The sequence below is a fragment of the Nyctereutes procyonoides genome, unplaced genomic scaffold (assembly GCF_905146905.1).
Source record: "Nyctereutes procyonoides isolate TBG_1078 unplaced genomic scaffold, NYPRO_anot_genome, whole genome shotgun sequence".
Lineage (NCBI taxonomy): Eukaryota > Metazoa > Chordata > Mammalia > Carnivora > Canidae > Nyctereutes > Nyctereutes procyonoides.
In genome coordinates, this window is record NW_026575020.1 from 43,114,686 (window position 1) to 43,136,183 (window position 21,498).

General features: G+C 46.1%; 1 protein-coding gene across 9 annotated transcripts in view; it reads left to right on the forward strand.

Annotated features, from left to right (window-relative positions):
• GGTA1 (glycoprotein alpha-galactosyltransferase 1 (inactive)) overlaps positions 1–21,498 on the forward strand; it is a 57,041-nt gene that overhangs the window by 26,814 nt on the left and 8,729 nt on the right. For 5 of the 9 annotated variants that reach the window (XM_055319327.1, XM_055319364.1, XM_055319306.1 and 2 more), the window contains 5 exons: positions 1,760–1,874; positions 8,556–8,644; positions 13,076–13,111; positions 15,286–15,351; positions 15,924–16,022. In XM_055319327.1, coding sequence (XP_055175302.1) covers positions 8,565–8,644; positions 13,076–13,111; positions 15,286–15,351; positions 15,924–16,022 — 281 coding nt within the window. In that variant the 5' untranslated portion in view covers positions 1,760–1,874; positions 8,556–8,564. Of the gene's footprint in view, positions 1–682; positions 807–1,759; positions 1,875–8,555; positions 8,645–13,075; positions 13,112–15,285; positions 15,352–15,923; positions 16,023–21,498 lie in introns of all 9 variants that reach the window. The other 4 variants (XM_055319355.1, XM_055319318.1, XM_055319340.1 and 1 more) reach the window with 3 other exon arrangements.

Sequence of the window (21,498 nt, forward strand, 5' to 3'; positions counted from 1 at the left end):
ATCTTAGTGTCCAGCCTCTGTTATCTTTCCATTTCACATTGACCATCGCTCCAGACATCTGGATCATTTAATGCAACAGATCATCCCTGGACCCCTAGTGATGTGCTCGGTGGTGCTTGGTATTGGGATGGGGAACCCAAAAGAAGGAAAAAGTAGGGCCCGCCCACAATCCTCTGGCCCTTGAGCCAGGGGCTGGAGAAGATAGAATGCCCAAGAGAAGGCAGCTTTCAGAAGAAAGTTTTCTGTTCACTTTTGTTCTTAACAGTCACATGGAAAAGACACATTCGTGATGAATTTTCACAAAGTGGACGTGCCTTGCAACCACTACCCGGCCTAAGAAGCAACATGACCAACCTCCCAGGAACTCCTTTGGGCCCCTTCCGAGTCTCAGCCACTCCCATCCTGAGTTCTAGCACCACAGATTGGTTTTGCCTGTTTCTGATTTTTAAATAAATGAACTCATCCAGGGCTTCTTCCTCTCTACATTACATACATGACACTCATGCTGTTGTTAGCTGCTGCAGCTGGCTCATTCTCATTGTCATGTATGGCGTCCCACTCTAGGACAGGACTGATCTGCTCTGATGATGGGCTTTGGGGTTATTTCCAGTTCTTGCTGTGTTACAAATGATCCAGTCCGTGTCTCTTGGTGAGCTTACAGACATTTTTCTTTTGCGTCCAGATCTAGAGCATGGTGACTGGGTTGCAAGCACACCTTTTGTTCAGCTTTCCTAGATTTAAGCACGTTGTTGGGACTTCCAGACCCTAACACCATGGCCAACCAGCTCGTGTCCCCAGAGGAAGGGGTATGAAATTTTGTTAAGAACAGCTGTAAGATTAGGCATCCCTTGGTGGGGCCCCTGGACTTTGATCCCCTCTCCTAAGTCTGGGGTTTCCAGACTGTCCACCCAGGAGGCATGTGGAGCCCCTCCGGAGGGCTGAGATGGGGTGGGGGTGGGGGGTTGCTTTGAGCTGCACTTCCCTGCTTCAGCCAAAGCACTCTGTGTGCTCTGTTTTGCATAATGGGGTTCTGAGAACGACTTCCTGTGGTTTTTTTCTCATTAAGAGTTTTAGCTGTTCGACATTTGAAAATCCACTGCTCTAAGGTCCTTTCCAGCTGGACAATTCTATCTTTAGGAGCAGGAGGTGGGTGTGGGAAGGGTTAAGCATTATTCAGCCAAAGAGCAGGGTTGGGCCTTGGTGACCTTTTAAAGTTCTTATAGCTCAGGGTTTCCATGCGGGAGATCTCCTAACATTCTATAAAGTTCAAACAAAACAACTTCTGAAGTTCAAAAGATGTGGAGGGGAGGCTTCACCTTAAGGAATATCTAGATAGCATTTTGACAAGGGTCTTGAGGACTCTCTCCCCTTCTCCCACCCACCCTGCATTTTTTTTTTTTTTTAATAGACTCCTCCATTGGCTGTTCCTTCTAGTAGTCACTTGGGGATGTCTGGGCTCAGAACAGTTCCCATTTTTGCCAAGGAGTGGGTGACGTGGGCAGCCAGTGTGTCCCTCTCAAGGGTGGTGGCCTCCCCTCCCCCAACACCAGGCCTAGTTTGGGCCTGTAGTTTCGTTTGGAGAGGGAGGCCTGGCTGCTTGTGGGCCCAAAGAGAAACATCTCTGCCTTGGCATGTAGCTCTGAGTCAACAGGCCTGATAAACAGCCCATTTCCCAGGGCCAGCGAGGAACAAAGCCCCTGGCTGCTGTGGGATCTCTCTGCCCCCTTCTTCCTGAAACAGCTGTTTATTCTTTTGACAGGAGTTGGAGGGCAGCACCTTCCCTTCCTCCAGCCCAGCCTCCTTCTGTAGAGCGGAGCTCAATAGAACTGTGTTGTTTTGCCTTTTACTCTGCGGGGAGAGAGGCAGATGATGAGGTATGTGAAATGTTGAAATGATTTACTTGGGCTTGGTCGGGGTCACTGGGGGAGCTGTGTGGGAGCAGGAGCAGGCTTTGGCATGGACCCACCTGGGGGAGGAAGCAGGCTCTCCCCTTAACCTCTTGCTGGTGCCCCCAGTAGTTCTGGAGGGAGACAAAGTCCTGCTCTCCCTGCTCTAGAAGCAGGAGCTGGTGGGGTGTTGGCTCAGGGACTTCACTGTAAGTTCTGCTTTATTTTGCTCCTGTTCTTGGCAGAACCTCATGGGGGCCATGGCTGGCTGTCAGGGGCTGCGGCTGGGGTTTTCTCTCTAGGATTCCAGGTGACAGCGCAGAGGCAGGAGGGTGCGGGGCTGGCCTCGTGGGTGGACCTAGAGAGCCCTCCCAGGGCAGTGCAGACACTTCATTTACCGTATGTCTCTTGGGAAAACGCTGGCATGGTGACTCCTGGGCCAGGTGGCAAGGAAGAGCTGGCTGGATCCAGGCTTCAGATTTCCTGAAGGGGATTCAGGAAGAGGCACCATAAGAGGTACTTCAGAGGACAGGTTGTTCCGTCTGATGGCTGGAGCAACAGTTAGTCGTGTGTTTAGTCTGAGACCTGACTGGTTTCCTCTGCCTGTTTACTCTGACCCTCATAATGGAAAACATCCCTGGAAAGAGCCTTCTATGCACTCCCCCCCCCCCCCCAGATTGTCCCACGCTTCTTCCAGTAGGGAACGTTTCTCTGTAATGCCCTTCATTTCAGTGGGGGATTTTGGATCAAGTGCCCCCCAACCCTCCCCAGCCCCATCCTCTTCGAAGAGCTAGACCTGGTGGGCAGAGGGTCTGATTTTCAAACTCACCCTCTGTGGGAGCCCAGTGACCTCAGCCTGTGCTAAATCTGGTTCCTCAGCTAAACGGCTGCTACTCTGGGGTTCTGGGTGGTTTAGCCATTGTGCGTCTGCCCTTAGCTCGACATGATCCTGGGGTCCTGGGATCAAGTCCCAAAGGGCCTCCCTACAGAGAGCCTGCTTCTCCCTCTGCCTGCATCTCTGCCTCTGCTTATCTCTCTGTGTGTCTCATGAATAAATAAATAAAATCTTAAAAAAAAAAAAAGCTACTACTTTGACCACAATGAGGGACGAATGAGGTGGAGTGGGCGAGGAAGGTCCCATGGCACACAGAAGGCCCCTGGAAATGGCAACATGGTGGCCAATGCTCACCAGCTGGTCCAAGGAGAAGCTGGCCCTTCAGTGAGTCCGGCCTGTGGGTGACCAGCTCTGGGGCAGTTGTGACCTAAGTGATGATCATGTGATAATCAAGAGAGACAAAATGAGAGAATGTGTCAGAGACCCAGGTGGTTAGTCCATGGATATGCTTTCATGCTTATTGAGAAGAGAGTGGTTAAAAGGGTGGACATTCCGTGGACCTGAACCCCATCTCCACCACTTTTGCTGTGTGGCAATTGTCAAATTACTTAGCCTTTCTGAGCCCCCATTTTCCTGTCTTTTAAAATGGGGATGATGCTAGAGAGACTTCACAAGGTAATTGTGAGATGTAGCTGAAAGGCTACTGGTGAAACATTTGGTCCAGAGCCTGGTCTAGTTGAATTGGGGAGCATCCAAGTGTTGGAGGGCCTGGAGCTGATTCCATTTTCAGGGCCCTCTTCAAGAAAAAGAATGCAGAGTTGTGAATCCAATATTAGCATAGAAGTGAAGATTGGGATATGAGAAGAGAGAACATAGCAAGTAATACACACCGACATAACTTCAGTGGGACTAAATCCAGGAAGCAACATCCAAATAAAATGATGTGAAAATAATATCATGATGATTAGGATGATTTGGCTACTTAATGCATCTGCCATCAGGCCGCAGAGTGTCGGACTGCCTCTTTATCTGATGATGATTCTGCAGTATCATTTTTGATTGAGACAAAGAATGAATCCGTTTGGCCCCTGGCACAGTTAACCAACATTTCTTTTTGTTACTAAGAGGTTAGAAATGTTTCTTCCAGCTTCCCAACTTAATATTGGTGGTTTTCCATCTGTAGATCTTTTGGGTGTTTCTCCCTCTGAGGACCCAGCTCTTGGACCCTGGGGGGGTGGTGAGGGGTGTGGCATGAGGTGGCTGTGAAGCCTGGATCGCCATGACCCCTGGGCAGGACAGAGAGCAGCATCTGAGTCGCGTCCTTGCCCCTTGGGACCCAAATGGGAGGCTCCTGGGTGCTGAACATGGTCTACCTGGGGCAGGTTGTTACTGGGACCCAGGTGGGCTTGCTGGGAGTGGGGTGAATTTATTGGCCCCACCAGCAGCCCCAGTACAGCCCTCAAGACCGGAATGATTCCCCAGATGGGAGCAGCACTCCTTGCCTCTAGCAAACGTAGGGGCCTTCCTGATCTACCTCCCACCCCAACGGAAGATCAGGCCAAGGTTTGCAAGGGGGCAGGACGCCTAGGCTTCATTAGCTTCTGGGTAAGTGAGCCTCTGCTCAGTGCACGCTGGTTTGTGCTCCCACCATTCTGTTGTCACTTCAAATAATCCACCTGGGTGGTGGCAGCAGGAGCTCCCTGTGTCTACATGAGCCACCTGCATACGATGAGATTTCTGTTTGATTTCTCTTCCATGTCCTGGGTCAATCAGGAAAGACTCTCCTGGAAGGTGAAGTATCAGAACTTGTTTCACAGACAGGGAGACTGAGGCCAGAGAAACTCGTGACTCCGGTTTACCAAGCCGGCTTTGTGTGGGAGCTGGGGGCCTCCTGTAGGTCTGCTACAAGTGTGAACCTCACTTCCTCTCCTGCCCACCATGAGCACCAGGCACTGGGGGCGAACGCACTGAGTAGTTGTGTCCCGAGCTGGGGGCAGTGGGAAGAGGAGCTCTCATGACGGTCACTGATCGGGGTCGGGGTGGGTTTCACTCCGACTCTTCTGTGTGATGCAACCCTGGAGGACCCAGACCGCTCTCTCAGATAAAGTCACAGCTATATTTGAGAGCCATGAATTTCAGAACCTCTCCCATGAAGAAGCATCATCATCCCGATGGCTGCCATCTGTGGAGCACTTATTGACCACTGGGTACAATGTGCTTCCTATACATGGTCTCCTTTGGTTCTTTCCAGAGAACTCACGAGGACGGTGCTGAAAGCTCCATTTTATATATTTAAATCGAGGCTCAGAGTACTTGCCTGAGGCAGGTGTCCAGGGCCGCTGATTTCAGGATCTTAGTGCTGGCCTAGGTTACACCTGGAATGCCACATCTAAACATTACAGTGAAGGATGTGGAGGACTGAACAGTTTTGCCCAAGGTCATGAACACCCAGTTGGTTCCTGTACCCTCCCGTCCCCTGCTTTGTTTGCCTTTGTGACACTTGTCACTACCTGACCTTATCCTTTTGAGCGTCTTGACTCGAGTGCAATAGTACAGAAGCAGCTAAGGCTGGTGGGGAGGATGGGGCTGGGTTCCCGGGGCTGAGGGAGGAATCAGAGGCAGAGAGGAGGATTCTTCAGGTTTGGTTTTCTCTACCCAATTCCTGTTCTTCTGAGATAATGGCTTTTCTAGGGCTTCTGAGTGCTCTGTTATTCAGCTGAGACATTCACCTTTTCCCCCTGACACACGGAGAAAACATGGTCAGACCAGAATTCCTTTCAGAGGGGGAATTCAGTTTGAAAGGAATACTTTGACTTAGCCCAGGTGGGGTGGAACTCCGAGATCCTCTGAATGGGGTTTGTGTGTGTTCTGTGTGGGACAGGATGGCGGTGGGTAGGGAAAAATTTATGGGCCACGGGGAGAAATCTGACACTTCATGTGGGAACCGTTAAGAGGGCCACGCTCTACCACGCTCTACGAGGAGCCCAGGGGCCGCCCCATGTATGGGGTTGGATGAATTCAGGGAACAATACAAGTGTGACAAGAGACAAGAGGGCCTGGAAGATAGTGGGCGGGGGGCGGGGTTTGGTGGAACTGGGTGGGCTTGGCTGAATCTTCTGAAGGTGGTGTCCAGGTGACCTGGAGTCCCATTCTCCCACGTGGGTGTCAGTTTTCAGCAGATCCCAGTTCTGCGCTCTACCCCTGAAATGGAGGAATTTAGAAGCAATCCCACATTTCCTGCTTGGTGGGTAAGAGAGCCAACCACCAATTTTCAGAATTTTACTGTTTTGAAAATTCTGAGACAGAAACAGAAGAGAAGACTTTTAGACCGTGTTGACTGCCAAATGTCTCATTTAGGTCCAGAGAGAAAAATTAAAGTGTTTTAAAAGATTTGTTGGCCACCCTGCCAACCCTTCCTTCCCTGGGGATTTAGATCCAGATTCCAGGAAGCATGGATATGACCATTTCAAGTGCCTTACTAAAGGACAATATTGGCTCACTTGTGCAGCCTCCAGTTGTCAGTTCTTCAGCAAGAGTCATGACTGTTGGGAGCAAAAAGTAAGTGAGTTTAAGTGATCTGTGAAATCCAGAAAGCAGTGGGCTTCCAGAGTTGCCTCTGATGGGAGTTCCTGGAAATTTTTTTTTAAAGATTTTATTTATTTATTCATGACACACACACACACACACACACACACACACACACACAGAGGCAGAGACACAGGCAGACGGAGAAGCAGGCTCCATGCAGGGAGACCAACGTGGGACTTGATCCCGGGACTCCAGGATTACGCCCTGGGCTGAAGGCAGGCGCCAAATGGCCGAGCCACCCAGGGATCCCCTGAGTTCCTGGAATTCAAAAACTATAAACCTATTTGGAAAGGGGATTGGGAGGTGTGTCTGATTTGGGCTCTGCCTGGTGTGTCAGTGTTCTCCACCCCGAGAATTTGGTTGTTTAACATTTTGTGTTTTTTCTACTGGTAAACAATTGGCATTGGAGCCTCAGCAGGTGGGGCTGGTAAAGCCCTGGATGCTTATGGCAGTATTTTCACCTCCTCTGCACACACACACAGGGTGTTGTATCAGGGTCTTGGGTTTGGGCTTGATCACGGAAGCTCCACTTGCATCTTCTGAGGAGCATTTTTTTTTTGGAAGATTTTACTTCTTTGAGAGAGTGAGAGGGGTGGGGAGGGTGGAGAGCATGAACAGGGTGAGGGGCTGGAGAGCTTGATGCAGGACTCCATCCAGTGGATTCTGGGATCCTATTTGAGCCAAAAGGAAGATGCTTAACCTACTGAGCCACCCAGGTGTCCCCTGAGGAGCTCTTAATCAGGCTTTGACACAGAACAGATGGATAAACCTTTAGAGTCCCTGATTTGCATTCATTTGCACTTCATTGTTTAACAACACATTCTTAGTTCTTTCCTTCAAATGTGTCTTGGGCTCTTGCTAACTACCTGGCACAGAGCTATCTCATTGGAGCCTCCCAACAGCCCATGTTATGGACACTGGTAATAAGAACTAGCATTTTTGGAGGAACATTTATACAGCACCAGGCACAATGTGAAGCATTTTGTGGACCTCGTCTCATATAATTATTTTCATCCCCATTTTAAGGATGAGGAAACCAATTCAATTAGAGATCCACAGTCCTTTTTCTGAAACCCCAGGGCCAGGTGTGTTGGAATTCAGAGTTTTTTGGGTGTGGATAATATATCATGTATTGTGCAATGGCCCAGTGCAGCGGTGCCATGTAATAAAATACATCAGTGTTTCTGCAAAGAAACATTTAAACAGCCTCCTTAAGTGGGATAAAGATTATAAATAGCTTATCAATTAAAGCCTTGATGCCAGTGGAACTATAAAAAGACTATTGGTTCTCAGAGGTTTTTGGAGCTATGCATGAGGACCTGAGGATCTGCCCTGAGTTTAGGGTTCCCAGCTCTGTGCATCAGAGCTGGTGCTCACATCCACACTTCTCTGGGAGTGAAGATGTCTCAGTATTATGAGAGGTGGCCACAGTCCCAATCTAGATATGTTTGCTCCCAAATGTAGGACTTTTCTCTGGTACTTCTCATCCAGGATCCCAGAATCATGACCTGAGCCAAAGGCAGACACTCAACCACTGAGCCATCCAGGCATCCCTGGTACTTCTCATCCTTTTGCATCCTGTCTTTATCCCTTGGGAAGCTTTGGTCACCCCCTCATTGAGAGGTCTTCCCTGACCACCCGAATTAAAGTACTTCTTAACCTATTATTTCCCATTCAGCACCTTGTTCCTCTTCAACCACAAATTCATGTAGCAATCAAAGCATATTTAGGGTACCTACTGTGTACCGATGGATTGACTGATTGATTGATTGCCTGTGGGTGTGGTGGGGAAAAGCTAGAAGTCAGCCTAGACTTTAAGGGACTGGGGTCGTCTTCCCTACTGAGGAGGGGGCATGTGGTCAGTATATTAAAGGCAGCAGAGCTCGGGAAGGGATGTCTTCCCACAATCTTGAGTCAGAAGGCATCTGGAGCCCATAAGAACTATTTGTAGCTACTCCCTCACCCACCCAAGTCCACAACAGGTCCCATGGTCGGTCAGTACACTACTCCTCTGAGCCCCAAAGTGGCCTCTAGCATCCTTCCCCAATTGGGGGAACTGTCAATTCATTAAGTTAGCCAAATTTGCCACTGCATGCCTGCTCAGTTGAAGGTAGAACACATTCCATAGCTCTGGTTAAATATTTACGAACTTTTCCACTTCGAGGGTAGAAGCCTTGCTTTAAAACCGTATCTCACTTTGCATTTATTTAATCTATTTTTCCCATTCTCCTTTTTTGTTTCCCCAGGAGAAAATAATGAATGTCAAAGGAAAAGTGATTCTGTCAATGCTGGTTGTCTCAACTGTAATTGTTGTGTTTTGGGAATATATCAACAGGTAAGTGGGGAACGCTGTATCCACCTTTGACTCGAAATCTCTTACTATCAGCCAAGTCACTAGGTTGAAGTTAAAACTGAGATTAACTGAATCAATGAAGAGATTCCACCCTTCCTGTATGTATCCCTGAGCCTTAGACTATTTAAAACCATTAGATCTCCAAGTACCTTCTGGCTAAGTTATCTTCCTTCCTGCTATGTCCTCATGTCATGATTTTTGTACCTTTGCCGATCTGGGTGAGTTCTATTTAGAAACCATGAGACCATATTAAACCCAAAATGTAACTTAACATGATTTGTGTGATGAGCTGTGAAAATTACCTTAAGAAATTTCAGACAGGAATTCCATGAGAAATCCACCCTGAATTTTGCAATTCTCAGATATTTTCAGGGTTTAAAGGAGCTACTCAAAGTTACTGACTTTTGCTGTAAAATACACTCTGAGTTGCTGGTGATTCATCTGTGCCTGGCTGCAATGGCTTGGGTGTTTGTTTTGTTTTAACTCTGGAAAGCAAAATGAATTAAACATTTCTGGGTTTTCAAATTCATCAGTGGATTCACTCCAACTATATATGCTTCTGTGCTTTTGAAAAATGCAGCATCTCAGAGATTCCAGCCGGAGAGACTCCTGACAGAAAGAAGTCTCTGCAAACAGCTACAAAAATGCAGGATCCCTTAGACTTAAGAGGCACTGGTACAGCTCCGCCTTGATCTAGAAAGTCCATGATGCAACTCTGGGCAGGGAGAGCTGTGCTGTCTCGGCACCAGTACTGTTTTCATGGCAGAATGCTTTAGTAGCTCCTAAGTTAAAGATGATCACCTGGATTAACATTTGAATTCTTCCAATTCTTAAATTCTAAGTTGTTGGAGTTTTTTATTTATTTATTTATTTTTAATTTATGATAGTCACAGAGAGAGAGAGAGAGGCAGAGACATAGACAGAGGGAGAAGCAGGCTCCATGCACCGGGAGCCCGACGTGGGACTCGATCCCGGGTCTCCAGGATCGCGCCCTGGGCCAAAGGCAGGCGCTAAACCGCTGCACCACCCAGGGATCCCAAATTCTAAGATTTGATGAGCCAGCAGGACCATCTTGGCTCCTAAAAAAGGTCCTGTACCTTTAAGTACATCAGTAGGAGGAGGACGCCCCAGAATATGGGAGCTGTTATTCCCAGGAATGCAGCGTAGATCTAACTGCTTCTGGAGGGTTATTCTGTTTTTTTTTTTTTTTTAATTAATTATTTATTTATTCATGAGAGACAGAGAGAGAGAGAAGTAGAGACACAGGCAGAGGGAGAAGCAGGCTCCGTGCAGGGAGCCCGATGTGGGACTCGATCCCAAGACTCCAGGATCACACTCTGGGCCAAAGGCAGGCGCTAAACCACTGAGCCACCCAGGCATCCTGGTTATTGTTTTCATCCTGAACAACTTGTTTTAACAAAATCAAGACAAGCTAGAGAGTGATAAGGTTCAAGGGGTCTACAAACCAGAGCTTTTGAATTGAAGAAACTAGGGGTACTTAGTCTTAAGAGAAGAGGATTCAGAGTTGGGTGTAGGGAGTCTGGGATTACTTGGGTACTCAAGAGCAGAGGAAAGTCTGGAGCTAGGCTGTCTGGAACTGGTCCTGTGCCACCAGTTACCTTCTCTGTGACCTCGGGCAAGTTTTTCAGTGATTCTGTTCCTCAGTTTCCCAGTCTTTAAAAATGAGTGATAATAGTACCTGTTTCATAGGTATGTTGTGGGGAGGATTAAATAAGTTATTTTATTTTACTTTTTTTAAAAAATATTTATTCATGAGAGACACACAGAGGCAGAGACATAGGCAGAGGGAGAATCAGGCTCCCTGTGGGGAGCCCGATGTGGTACTTGATCCCAGGACCTCAGGATCACGACCTGAGCTGAAGGCAGACACTCAAGGACTGAACCACCCAGGTGCCCCAATAAGTTACTTTATATAAAATATTTAGGGCAATGCCTAGAACTTAATAAGCACTCAGTAGATGCTAACTACTGTCGTCATCATCATCATCATCTGCTCGAGGACAGAGTAGGACAGGGGCTTTTGACAAATAGAAAGAAGGATCTAGCAGTTGGAAGACTCCCAGCAGAAGAACAGGCACTCCTTGGGGTCCCTGCCCTGAGTTGAGATGCTTGTGCAGATAACATGCAAGCTCTGAATGGTTGATTGTTTAAGCTTGGTGATTTGAATCCTAGCCAGAGCTGTGCGTTCATATTTTGGGTGGTTCGCAAAATTAAAATATGGGAGCCCAAGTCCCAAATGTGCATTTTGGCACTGAGTTCCCATAAAAGAGGGTTATTTTGCAGTGCTGGGCACTCTGAACAGTAACTGGAGCAGGTTCTGGCTTTCTCTGGTTTCACACCAAGACTGGGCACATCATTCTTCAAGGTGAGGAATCTATTGAATGTCTGCAAGAGGCATAAGAGGCAGCAGATCCTTTGCCACCTCGTGAATTGCCCTGTGGTAGCTTGAGGTGAGCTGAGGGCACTAACCTGAGACAGGTGGACAGCCCTGAGTGAGAAGGGATTTTAAGATAACTAAAGGGAACACATCAATCAACTGGTTAGGGATACAGTGTGAGCCAAGTAGATCTCCTATCCTCAAGGGGTTATGATCTAGATGGAGCAGGAAGACATGCATATAAATAACTAGTGCCAGAAGTAGAGGAAGAATATCTAGATAGAGAAAAGGAACCATCAAGAGTTAAGGAGGCTAAGATTGTATTTGGCTTGGAGGGGGATCTATTTTTTTTTGTTTATTTGCAACTGTTTATTGAGCACCTACTACGTGCCAGGCACTATACTAGAATTGTATCAAGAAAGGCGCAGAAGAGATGGCATTTGAGCTGTGTTTTGAAGGATGAATATGTGTGAAATGTCATATACTATAGGGTGGATGTCATTGTGCTGTTGAGATGCTGAAGGATTCTGAAAGAGGAGGGTGAGGAGAGGAAGGAGAGGTTAGAGAGAGAGAGGTGACAAAGTAGCAAAGCTGAATTTAGAAACTGGTGCCCCGAGTGCCAGGTGGCCACCTGAAGGATGGCCTCCTCATTCCCCTCTCCCTTATGCCTTTTGTAATCAGATTCTCCAGGCTCAAATCCTGGCTCTACTCCTTGTTAGCAGTATGACCTTGGGAAGTCACCTAATGATTCTGTGCCTCAGTTTCTACCTCTGTAGGATGAAGAAGAGGAGAACCTACTTCATGGATTGTCATGAGGTAATATATGTCAGTTGCTTAGAATAGTGCCTGACCAAGTATTCGCTATTATGAATATTCATAATATTATTCCTTTTTTCCTTTAAGTAGCCCTTCTTGGAGTTTGAGGTCATGTAGCTGTGTGATTATGGGCATAGGATCTGCCTTCCCTGCTACACTGAGTGTACGACAAGGACATATAGCCATAGGACCTGTGTCTGTCTTAGCAAACACTGTGCTTCTGGCACTCGGTATGTAATCGTGCTCAGCAAGTGCCAATTGAATGAGTACAGATGGCTCACTGAAGGAGTCATATATTCATTGGCCCAGCCTTCTAGGTGCCTACAGACCATCTTACTGTCTTCATTAGCTTAAGAAATGCCCCCTGAGGGGGCACCTGGGTGGCTCAGGGTTGAGCATCTGCTTTTAGCTCAGGGCATGATCCCCGGGGATCATGCCCTGGGATCGAGTCCCACATCAGTTTCCCCACAGGGAGCCTGCTTCTCCCTCTGCTTATGTCTCTGTCTCTCTCTCTCTCTGTGGCTCGCGTGAATAAATAAATAAAATCTGAAAAAAAAAAAAAAAGAAAAGAAAAGCCCTCTGAGACTGCTATAGAAGGTTCTACAGCCATTGCTTTGTTTTCTATGGAAGATAACTCCTTGGTGCAGGGTCACTGGGATGTTCCTGATGAGGTGGCAGGAAGGAACCTGTCTATGCAGTTCTGTCCTTGGTGAAGCCACCTGTAGACAATGGACAGCAGTTGTCTTTTTTTTTTTTTTTATTAAGGTTTGAGATTCTCCAGTGACCTCTTTCCCACCTCTTGTTCTGAATAATCCTGAAGTGACTAATAAAATTTCTAGTCCCTTGATACCATGGGCTTTATCTCAAAAGGGAAGTAGAAACCTAGGAGCAGTCAGGACGCCTGGGTGGCTCAGTGGTTAAGCATCTGCCTTCGGCTCATTGCGTGATCCTGAAGTGCCGGGATCGAGTCCCACATTGGGCTCCCTGCATGGAGCCTGCTTTTCCCTCTGCCTCTCTCTCTCTGTCTCTCATGAATAAATAAATAAAATCTTTTTTTTTTATTTTTTTTTAAAAAAAAAGAAAGAGTAGTCAAAACACAGGTTCTCAGCTCAGCCCAGGGCTTCAAGGATAATGGTTGCAAAATAACTTTCCTCAGGAATTACAAGTAACATACATTTTTATTTCTCATTTGCTTCCAGCCCAGAAGGATCTTTCTTGTGGATATATCACTCAAAGTAAGTGCTTTGAATTCTGGAGGTCTATGGGATTCTTCCGTGTCCACTCTGGCACCCCCCCTACAGTCTATTTTTAGCATGGTAGCGGGTGGTGGAGCTCTGGTCAAGGGGGGGGGGGGGAAGAGTACTTTCCCAGGGAGGCGCCTGGACTACCCACCTCCCATTCCCTTGACTGGCCTTTATAGAACTATGACTTATATTTTGCCCTCACTTCTCATCAAGGGTTTCTTTAAGTGGTATCATTTGGAGAACATTCTGTCCTACTGATGAAAAGAATCAGGATAAATAATCTGTTATGTTGCACAGTATATGTTATATAAAGACACTTGCAAGAAATTCCTTTGAGACAAAGGATCAGGAAAAAAGTCAGGGTCTCCCGATGAACTAATATTTTATTATTATTATTATTATCAAAGGCAGTGAAAACTATGTAAGTCTTCATTTTTTCTATCTTTGACTTGGTTGCCAGGAAGCTCAAAGCAAAATCTTGGGCTTAAAAGCTTGTACTTTTCTCAGCCTCCATTTCTGATGTAATTTATTCCCTGGTGTTAAATCCTAGCTTGGCCAAGTTCTCAGCTATAAAATGAACGTAAAGGTAAAACCTTTATTCTTGTGAGTAGCTGGGATGACTAAGATCATATGAAAACATCTACCCAAGTGACTGAAGAAATATTTCTCTTTCTCTTCCCTTTTGTTTATTTAAGTCTTATGTGGTCTCCCTGGGTATGGTAACCACACCTAAATCATCAACCATCTGAAACACCTCCTGAAAGTAGATGGGCTTTAAAACACATTTCTTCACATTATGCCTGTTCATGCCTCACCACCTTATTTGTCCAGCCAGAGGACAGTGCACCCCCTGGTTTTCCCCTCTTTTCCCTCCTCCAGAAAGCCCCCACTTTGGAGAGACTCTCAGAATGAGAGAGTATGGAAATTTCCACGTGTGGGTGGCAAGGGTGGCTTCTGATGAGTTTCCTGAGTTTCTGGTTCAGAGACCCCCAGATTTCCTGAGGCTGTCCCTGCTGACCTATATACAACGTGAACTCTGAACTCTAGTTTAGCAAAGGAGATCATTCTTGTAAATATACACTGGTTGTTTTTGTTGTTTTTTAATTAAAAGTACAGCTTGTTAACAGTAATTTTCAGCTTTTATAAAGCTCTTTGATGTATGCTATGCTATTTCATTTACTTTTCAAAGCCACCTTCATGGTAGTTTATTATCATTCTGGTTGTCACCGTCCTTATTATATATCTGACTTCTCAGAGGAGAAAACCAAGATTCAGAGAGGGAAAAGGTCCCATCATGGTCATACTACCAGTAAGTGGCATATCCATGACTCAGGCTTATGTATCAGCACTCCCCACCTTGTCATTCCTCTTCTCTCCTCTCTCCCTGCCAGGGCCCCCTGGATGAGTTGAGTGCCGCGGGAATGCCCGAGGGAGGAGAGGTCAGGGCAAGGGTAGGTCCATCTTCCCTCATTTTGCTAGAGCAGCTTCATTTTTTTTTTTAAGTTTTTTTTTTTTTAAGATTTTATTTATTTATTCATGAGAGACACACACATAGAGAGAGAGAGAGGCAAAGACACAGGCAGAGGGAGAAGCAGGGTTCCTGTAGGGAGTCCGATGTGGGACTCAATTCTGGGACTCTGGGATCATGCCCTGAGCCAAAGGCAGACGCTCACCAGTTGAGCCACCCAGGCGTCCCTTTAAGTTTTATTTTAATTCCAACTAGTTAACATACAGTGTTATATTAGTCTCAGGTGTGTGATATAGTAATTCAACATCTGTACATGACCCAGTATAGAGTAGTTTCACTTCTGTATGTTTTATGAACTGGCATTTTTTGTTTAAAGAAATGTAAGTGATTTTCTGCCATAAAAAGAGTTTAGAGGGCATCCCGGGTGGCTCAGCGGTTTAGCGCTGCCTTCAGCCCAGGGCCTGATCCTGGAGTCCCGGCATCGGGTCCCACATCAGGCTCCCTGCATGGAGCCTGCTTCTCTCCCTCTGCTTTTCCCTCTGCCTTTGTCTCTGTCTCTCTCTCTGTCTCTCTTTCTCATGAATAAATAAATAAAATCTTTAAAAATAAAAGGGTTTAGAAACCCTTCCTCTCTCTCCTCCTCCCCCAGTTTAGGACTGTCTCATTTTCCAAATATGTCATCTTTTTCATTTCTTAGAAACCCAGACGTTGGTGAAAGCAGAATTCAGAAGGGCTGGTGGTTTCCGAACTGGTTTAACAATGGGTAAGGCAATGGGATGACCCACTACATTTGTTCATCTACCCAGCGCTTATAGACAGTCCAAATAAAATGATTTAACGGTCATGACCTTCTTGGTCACTCGTGACTTCCTACTGAAGTCATATTAAGAATCTTATTTCATGGTTGGGACTAGGATATTTAAGTTTGGGGATTTTGTTTGGTGTCACTTTTCCATTTTACTTGAGGGTAAGTGGGGCTTGGGCTGAAGTTTGGGCTGTGGGAAAGATGATCACAGCTAACATGTTCATAGAAGGACCATTCCAGCAAGTTCCCTTGCTCCCTGAAATAACCTGAGAGTTCTGGGTCACTAAATTGCTAACTGTGCTGACTTGGAAGGAAAATAAGAAAGTGAGTCCTAAGCCTTTTCACCAAAAGTTTGTGTTTATGAATAAATGTATCATATCATGAAACTTTCTCCAGACATTCCCTCACTGCACACTTTCTCGACCTGGGAACGAACATGTGTTCATGAGATATTCACCAGCTGTCCTGGTGCCATAGATCGATCGGCCTCTCTGCCTCACACAGCTTACTTTCTTTCCCTTTGTATGTAGGACCCACATTTACCAAGAAGAGGAAGACATAGATGATGAAAATGAACAAGGAGAAGAAAATAACGCAGAGCTTCAGCTATCAGACTGGTTTAACCCACAGTAAGAAAAAGTGTCCCCCCAGTTGCCCTTGGTGGTGGCGGGGCTGTGTAGGCAACAGTGCCATTGAGAACATTCCTGATTAGGGATATAGAGTCTTAGCATATATCAGAGTTTCACCGTAGACTAGATGAGAAACTGAGAGTCTGAATATTTTGATTCATATGCTTAAGCAACAAGTGATTCTGACTGGTTGTTGAGAGGCAGCAGGCAAATCACAAAATACTGGAGCTGGAATGGGTCTCACTGGTCATGGGGTGTCATGGAAAGTGGCAGCATCTAGAGCTAGAGCAAGAAAATTCTCTCTGAGATTCAGCTAACTCATCTGAAAATTGGCAGTGATGATGAAAAATCTCATGAGGCTACACATGCATTCATAAAGTGATAGTACAACAAATGGTTATCAAATACCTATGTATGACATGCCCACTGGTATTTTTCATACTATCAGTCACTGTCCATTAATGTGTTCAGAAACTAGCTTAATGGGGGAAAGTGAGCTTTCTTTTTTTTTTTTTTTTAAATTGGAATCAAAAAGATCAGGGGGCATCACATGAAGTAGAAGGAAGATTAAGTACTGTGTAGTTGAATTATTGTTTCTGTATATATATGCATGTATTTGGTTGTGATGTAAAATGCATTTCTCATTGAGTCATGCTCAAAAATACTGTGCTAGATGTTCTGTTAGGCACAGGAGATAGAGGAAATCAACCAATTTGGTCATATTCAAGAAGTTCCTAGTTTTATAGGGGCAGGAGATGTGCAAGTAGTATTCATCAAAATTGGGAAGGAAGTGTGGTCAATCTGACTTAAAAGAATGTGGGTTGGGGTAGTTAGAAGGCAGGAGCTGTCCAAGATGACCGTGAGGCCTGAGAGTGGTAGGTGGTGATGTCGTTGACCAGGATAGGACTGGAGGAAGATAGCCAGGTCTAGGGGTGGGAGTAGGTGAAAGGGATGGGATGGATTTGGGATGGGATGGGATGTTTGTGGGTTTGGGTACTTGTCGGGCATCAGGACTGAGATTCACAGAGTGCCTGTCTTAGTCTGTTCAGGCTGCTATAAACAAATTTATTTCTCACAGTTCGGGAGGCTGGGAAGTCCAAGATTAAAACACCAGCAGCTTTGGCGATTGGTGAGAGCCCTCTTCCTGGGCCATAGACAGCCATCTTCTCTGTCCTCTCATGATGGCAGAAGGGGCGAGGGAGCTTTCTGGGAGCTCTTTCATAAGGGCACAAGCCCATTCACGAGGCCTCTACCCTCATAAACTAAGCACTTCCCAAAGACCCTACCTCCAAAGACCAGCACACTGGGGATTAGAATTCTGAGGGGCACAGACATTCAGTCTGTAGCAGGGACCACGAGCTCAGTGGAAGATGCGTGGTAGAGATGTGGGGCGAGGAGCCGTTAGAGTGCAGATGGCAATGGGACCTGTAGGCCTGGAGGGGGCCATCCAGGCAGAGGACTAAAACCACATCCTATCTGATATCAGCATTTAAAGGGCTGGTGAATGATGAGAAGTCTGAAAGGGGGAGGAAGAGCTGTAGAGGAGTATCAGGAGAGAATAGCAAGTGCTCCAGTAGGAGGGGTATGAGTTCTGGAAAGACTAAATATATTCTGGCAATCTCTCTTTTCGTTTTGGGGTAAGGGATCACACTAGTGTGGAAAGATGGGAATTTGGGCCTCCACGTGTGTCATTTGATGAGCTGGGCAACAGGGTAGCCATCCATGAATTTGCCTTACTGGGAATGCAAGAATATGGAAGCTTTGTTACAAAAGAATATTGCTGCTTTGGTAAGCCCCTTAAATGTGTGTGTTGGGGAGAGGGGAGACCTCCACTAGGCTAGGTGGGCTAGATGACCCAGAGATAGTCCCCAAGTTCCCTTCTAAGGAGGGTGGTGCATGTTTACTGTGGCATTTATGTTCGCTGAGTGGGACTTTGAAAGCAGGGTGAGGGCTGAGTTACTGTAGACAAAGGAGAGAGACAGATTCTTGGCCACCAGCTGTTACTCTCTCTGCTCTCCCCATGCATGGCTCAGCTTCTCCTCCAAACAAATGGCGAACAGATAGGTAAAGAATATCAGTTTGAAGAGGCACCAAATTTAAGCCTTCCCAGGGCATCAAAGTATATTTCCTACATAAATAAATGATGAGATGAACGACTGCCTGAAACAAATCTATACATTTACATAAGTGTATCCTTTCCTGGAACGACCTACAACATATTACAACATATTGTGTGCACATTTCCAAGTCTAGATCTCTTAGCTTCTGTGACAGTATATCCTCTGGATTACCCTCCTACTTGTCTGTTCTTCCTTCTCTGTTCTTTATAAGCTCTTCTCCTGCTTGCCCAGCCATCATATATTAGAGTTTCTGAAGGTTCTCATGCATTTCTATGGCCTTAGACACCATGGTGTGAGAGTGATACCCACCTTCTCACCTTCAGCCCGAAGGTCTCCTAAGCCCTGACTTGGGTCTGACTGCCTGCTTGACATCTCTCTGCACACGTCTCCCATGACCCAAATGGATTTCCACATTCAATCCTACCTACACTTCTTTTGACTTCCAACCTTAAGCCAGAGTCTGGGATACCTCTCAGATCCATCCTTTCCTTCACCCACCCCACAGTCTCACTGATGTATTCTGCTAATCCTTCCTCCAGAATTCTTCCTGCATCGTGTCCTTCTCTATACCCCACAGCCCGTACTCTTGTCCCTGTCGCCATCAGGTCTTTGCTGGATCATGCTCTGGGGTACTGATGCTTAGAGGGAGTTTGGTAAATAACACAGTGTGTGCACTTCACATCTCTTTGACTTATGTGATGATTCATAGTTTGTCATATTAATACTTAAAATATTTGATTTGAATACTTCCTCTACCCAACACTTGGGGATCACAGGGAACCCATTAATAATATGTAAAATTAAAAAACTACCAATAGCCTAGGTAGGTGTGTGTCTGGAGCCCATTTTACCTTGTAGGAAGCCTCACAAACTGACACATGGGTGCTGTGCTTGGAAGAAAGGCATTTTGGTAGCTCTGAGTCTGTCCTGGCACATTTCCTTCTTCATAGAGCCCCATCTCTATGATTTTGGACATCTCTGGCAATTGACAGTAGTAAAGACTAGTTCTTAAACATGGGTGGCCTGCCCTGTCTCACTTCTTTCAAGGAGGAGTGGTGTTTGCTGATTAAGACTCTGATGTACAAGTTCATCCCGGAAGCTGATCTGATTCTCATCTGTCCTCCTCCCCCACTTCCCACTGCCTGCGTTTTCAAGCTGTCATCTGGCTTCTTGGTCAGGGTCAATAACATGTTGGAATTGTGCATGAAATTTAATAATTAACAGATGGGAAATAGAACATTTTAATTTTTAAGTGAATGTTAATTTTTAAAATCTTTTTTTTTTTTTCCCCTGCTTGGAGGAATCTTCCCAGCCAAGCAACCAAACTGGACACTGCTTTTCTGACTGTCTTTCTAGAAGATGTGGGCTGAGTAGGGGTATGGTTGTATAGCAGCTGACCACCTGTGGGGAGTGTGAGATTCTTAAGTGGGTAGGACCGAGTCTTCTTTTCTGATCTCTGTGCTCAGCAATGGGTCTGGTGTGCAGTGCAGGGGCTTAGGAAATGTGCGGTGAGGGACTATGTGCACTAGTCTGGCCCTTCCTATAAATCAAGTGCCTGAAGACGCAGATCCCTTCTGCTCTTCTCTTAATCCTCCTTTCTTTGTGAAATGGGGATGAGGGTAGCACCCACTTTGTAAGGTGGATTTTAGGATTAAATGAGAGGTCGAAAGTCAAGTACACTTAGTCCCTGTGCACCATAAGTATGAAATAAACACACCTGCTACCTGCCTTCCCCCCACTTCCTGTTTTTTTTTAAAAAAAGACTTTATTTATTTATTTAAAGTGTGAGGAGAGCTAGTGTCAGGGGGGAGGGTCAGAGAGAGGGAGAGAATCTCAAGCAGACTCGCTGCTTGAGCTGGAGCTCATTGTGGGGCTTGATCTCATGACCTGAGCCAAAATCAAGAATTGGACACTTAACTGACTGAGCCACCCAGGTACTTCTCTCTCTCTCTCTTTAAAATAATGTCACCTACTTAAAACATGTCCAGCTGGTAAACAGTTGCAAGATTTAGTTAGCAGGCTGGGTCAGACCTTCTAAAAGATCTTGCTGAGCTAAAACTAAGGATAGCAATGAATGAGGCAGCAACACAGGACAGAGTTTAAGTTCAGAAACGTGGGTTGTAGGGATCCCTGGGTGGTGCAGCGGTTTGGCGCCTGCCTTTGGCCCAGGGCGCGATTCTGGAGACCCGGGATCGAATCCCATGTCGGGCTCCCGGTGCATGGAGCCTGCTTCTCCCTCTGCCTATGTCTCTGCCTCTCTCTCTCTCTCTCTCTCTCTCTCTCTCTCTCTCTCTGTGACTATCATAAATAAATAAAAAATTAAAAAAATATTTCACAAAAAAAAAAAAAAAGAAACGTGGGCTGTAGATGTGTAAGCTGAGCCTGTGAGTATGTGTGTGTGTGTGTGTGTGGTGGTTTGTGGTTTGAAATCCTGTCATTCAACAGAGCAGGGGGTTTTATGTGACTAAAATCATCACATAAGCTTCTAAAAACATAACAAAACAAAAGCTCATTATTATTCTGCACTGATAAAAATGTTAGGGTAGCAAAGGTGAGTAGAAATAAATATGGATTGTAACCCCGGCTTCATCAGCAGAGCTAGTCAATGTCCATATAAGAAGCAGTACAGACAGGACGCCTGGGTGGCTCAGAGGTTTAGCATCTGCCTTTGGCTCAGGGCAGGATCCTGGATTCCCGGGATTGAGTCCCTCATCGGCTCCTTGCATGGAGCCTGCTTCTCCTCCCTCTGCCTGTGTCTCTGCCTTTCTCTCTATGTCTCTCATGAATAAATAAAAAATTAAAAAATCTTAAAAAAAAAAAAAAAAAGGAAGCAATACAGAGTGGTAGCTCAGAGCATGGACTCCAGAGTCAGACCATCTGGGTCTGAGAACCAGCTTGGCCCCTTGCTAGCTGTGTGACCATGGGCAACTTATTTAACCTCTCTGTGCTGCTCATTGACAAAATAATAATCAAAAGAGCACCTCTGAAGGATGATGCCTTTAGCACAGTGCCTGGTCTCACAGGAAGTGCTCAGCATATGTTAGTTACCAGCAGCCGCAGCAGCAGCAGCAGCAGCCAACTGTGTGGCCCTGGACAAGTTAGCAAGTCTTTCTCAGCATTGATTTTCTTAACTGTGCAAGAGACTTAATATGTGGCAGGGCTGTTGCCAGGAATAAATGAGGAAGTGTATGTGAAGGTGCCTGGCAACTGGTGCTTTCATGATTGAAGGAAAGAAACCAAGAGCAGCTCTTCTCTCTGTGTGGTGTGAGGGCAGAGCTGAGACTCTAGACAAGATGGGGAGGGACAGGGGAGCAGCCTCAAAGTGTCCCCCCCCCCAAATCTCTGGGGGAAATTCT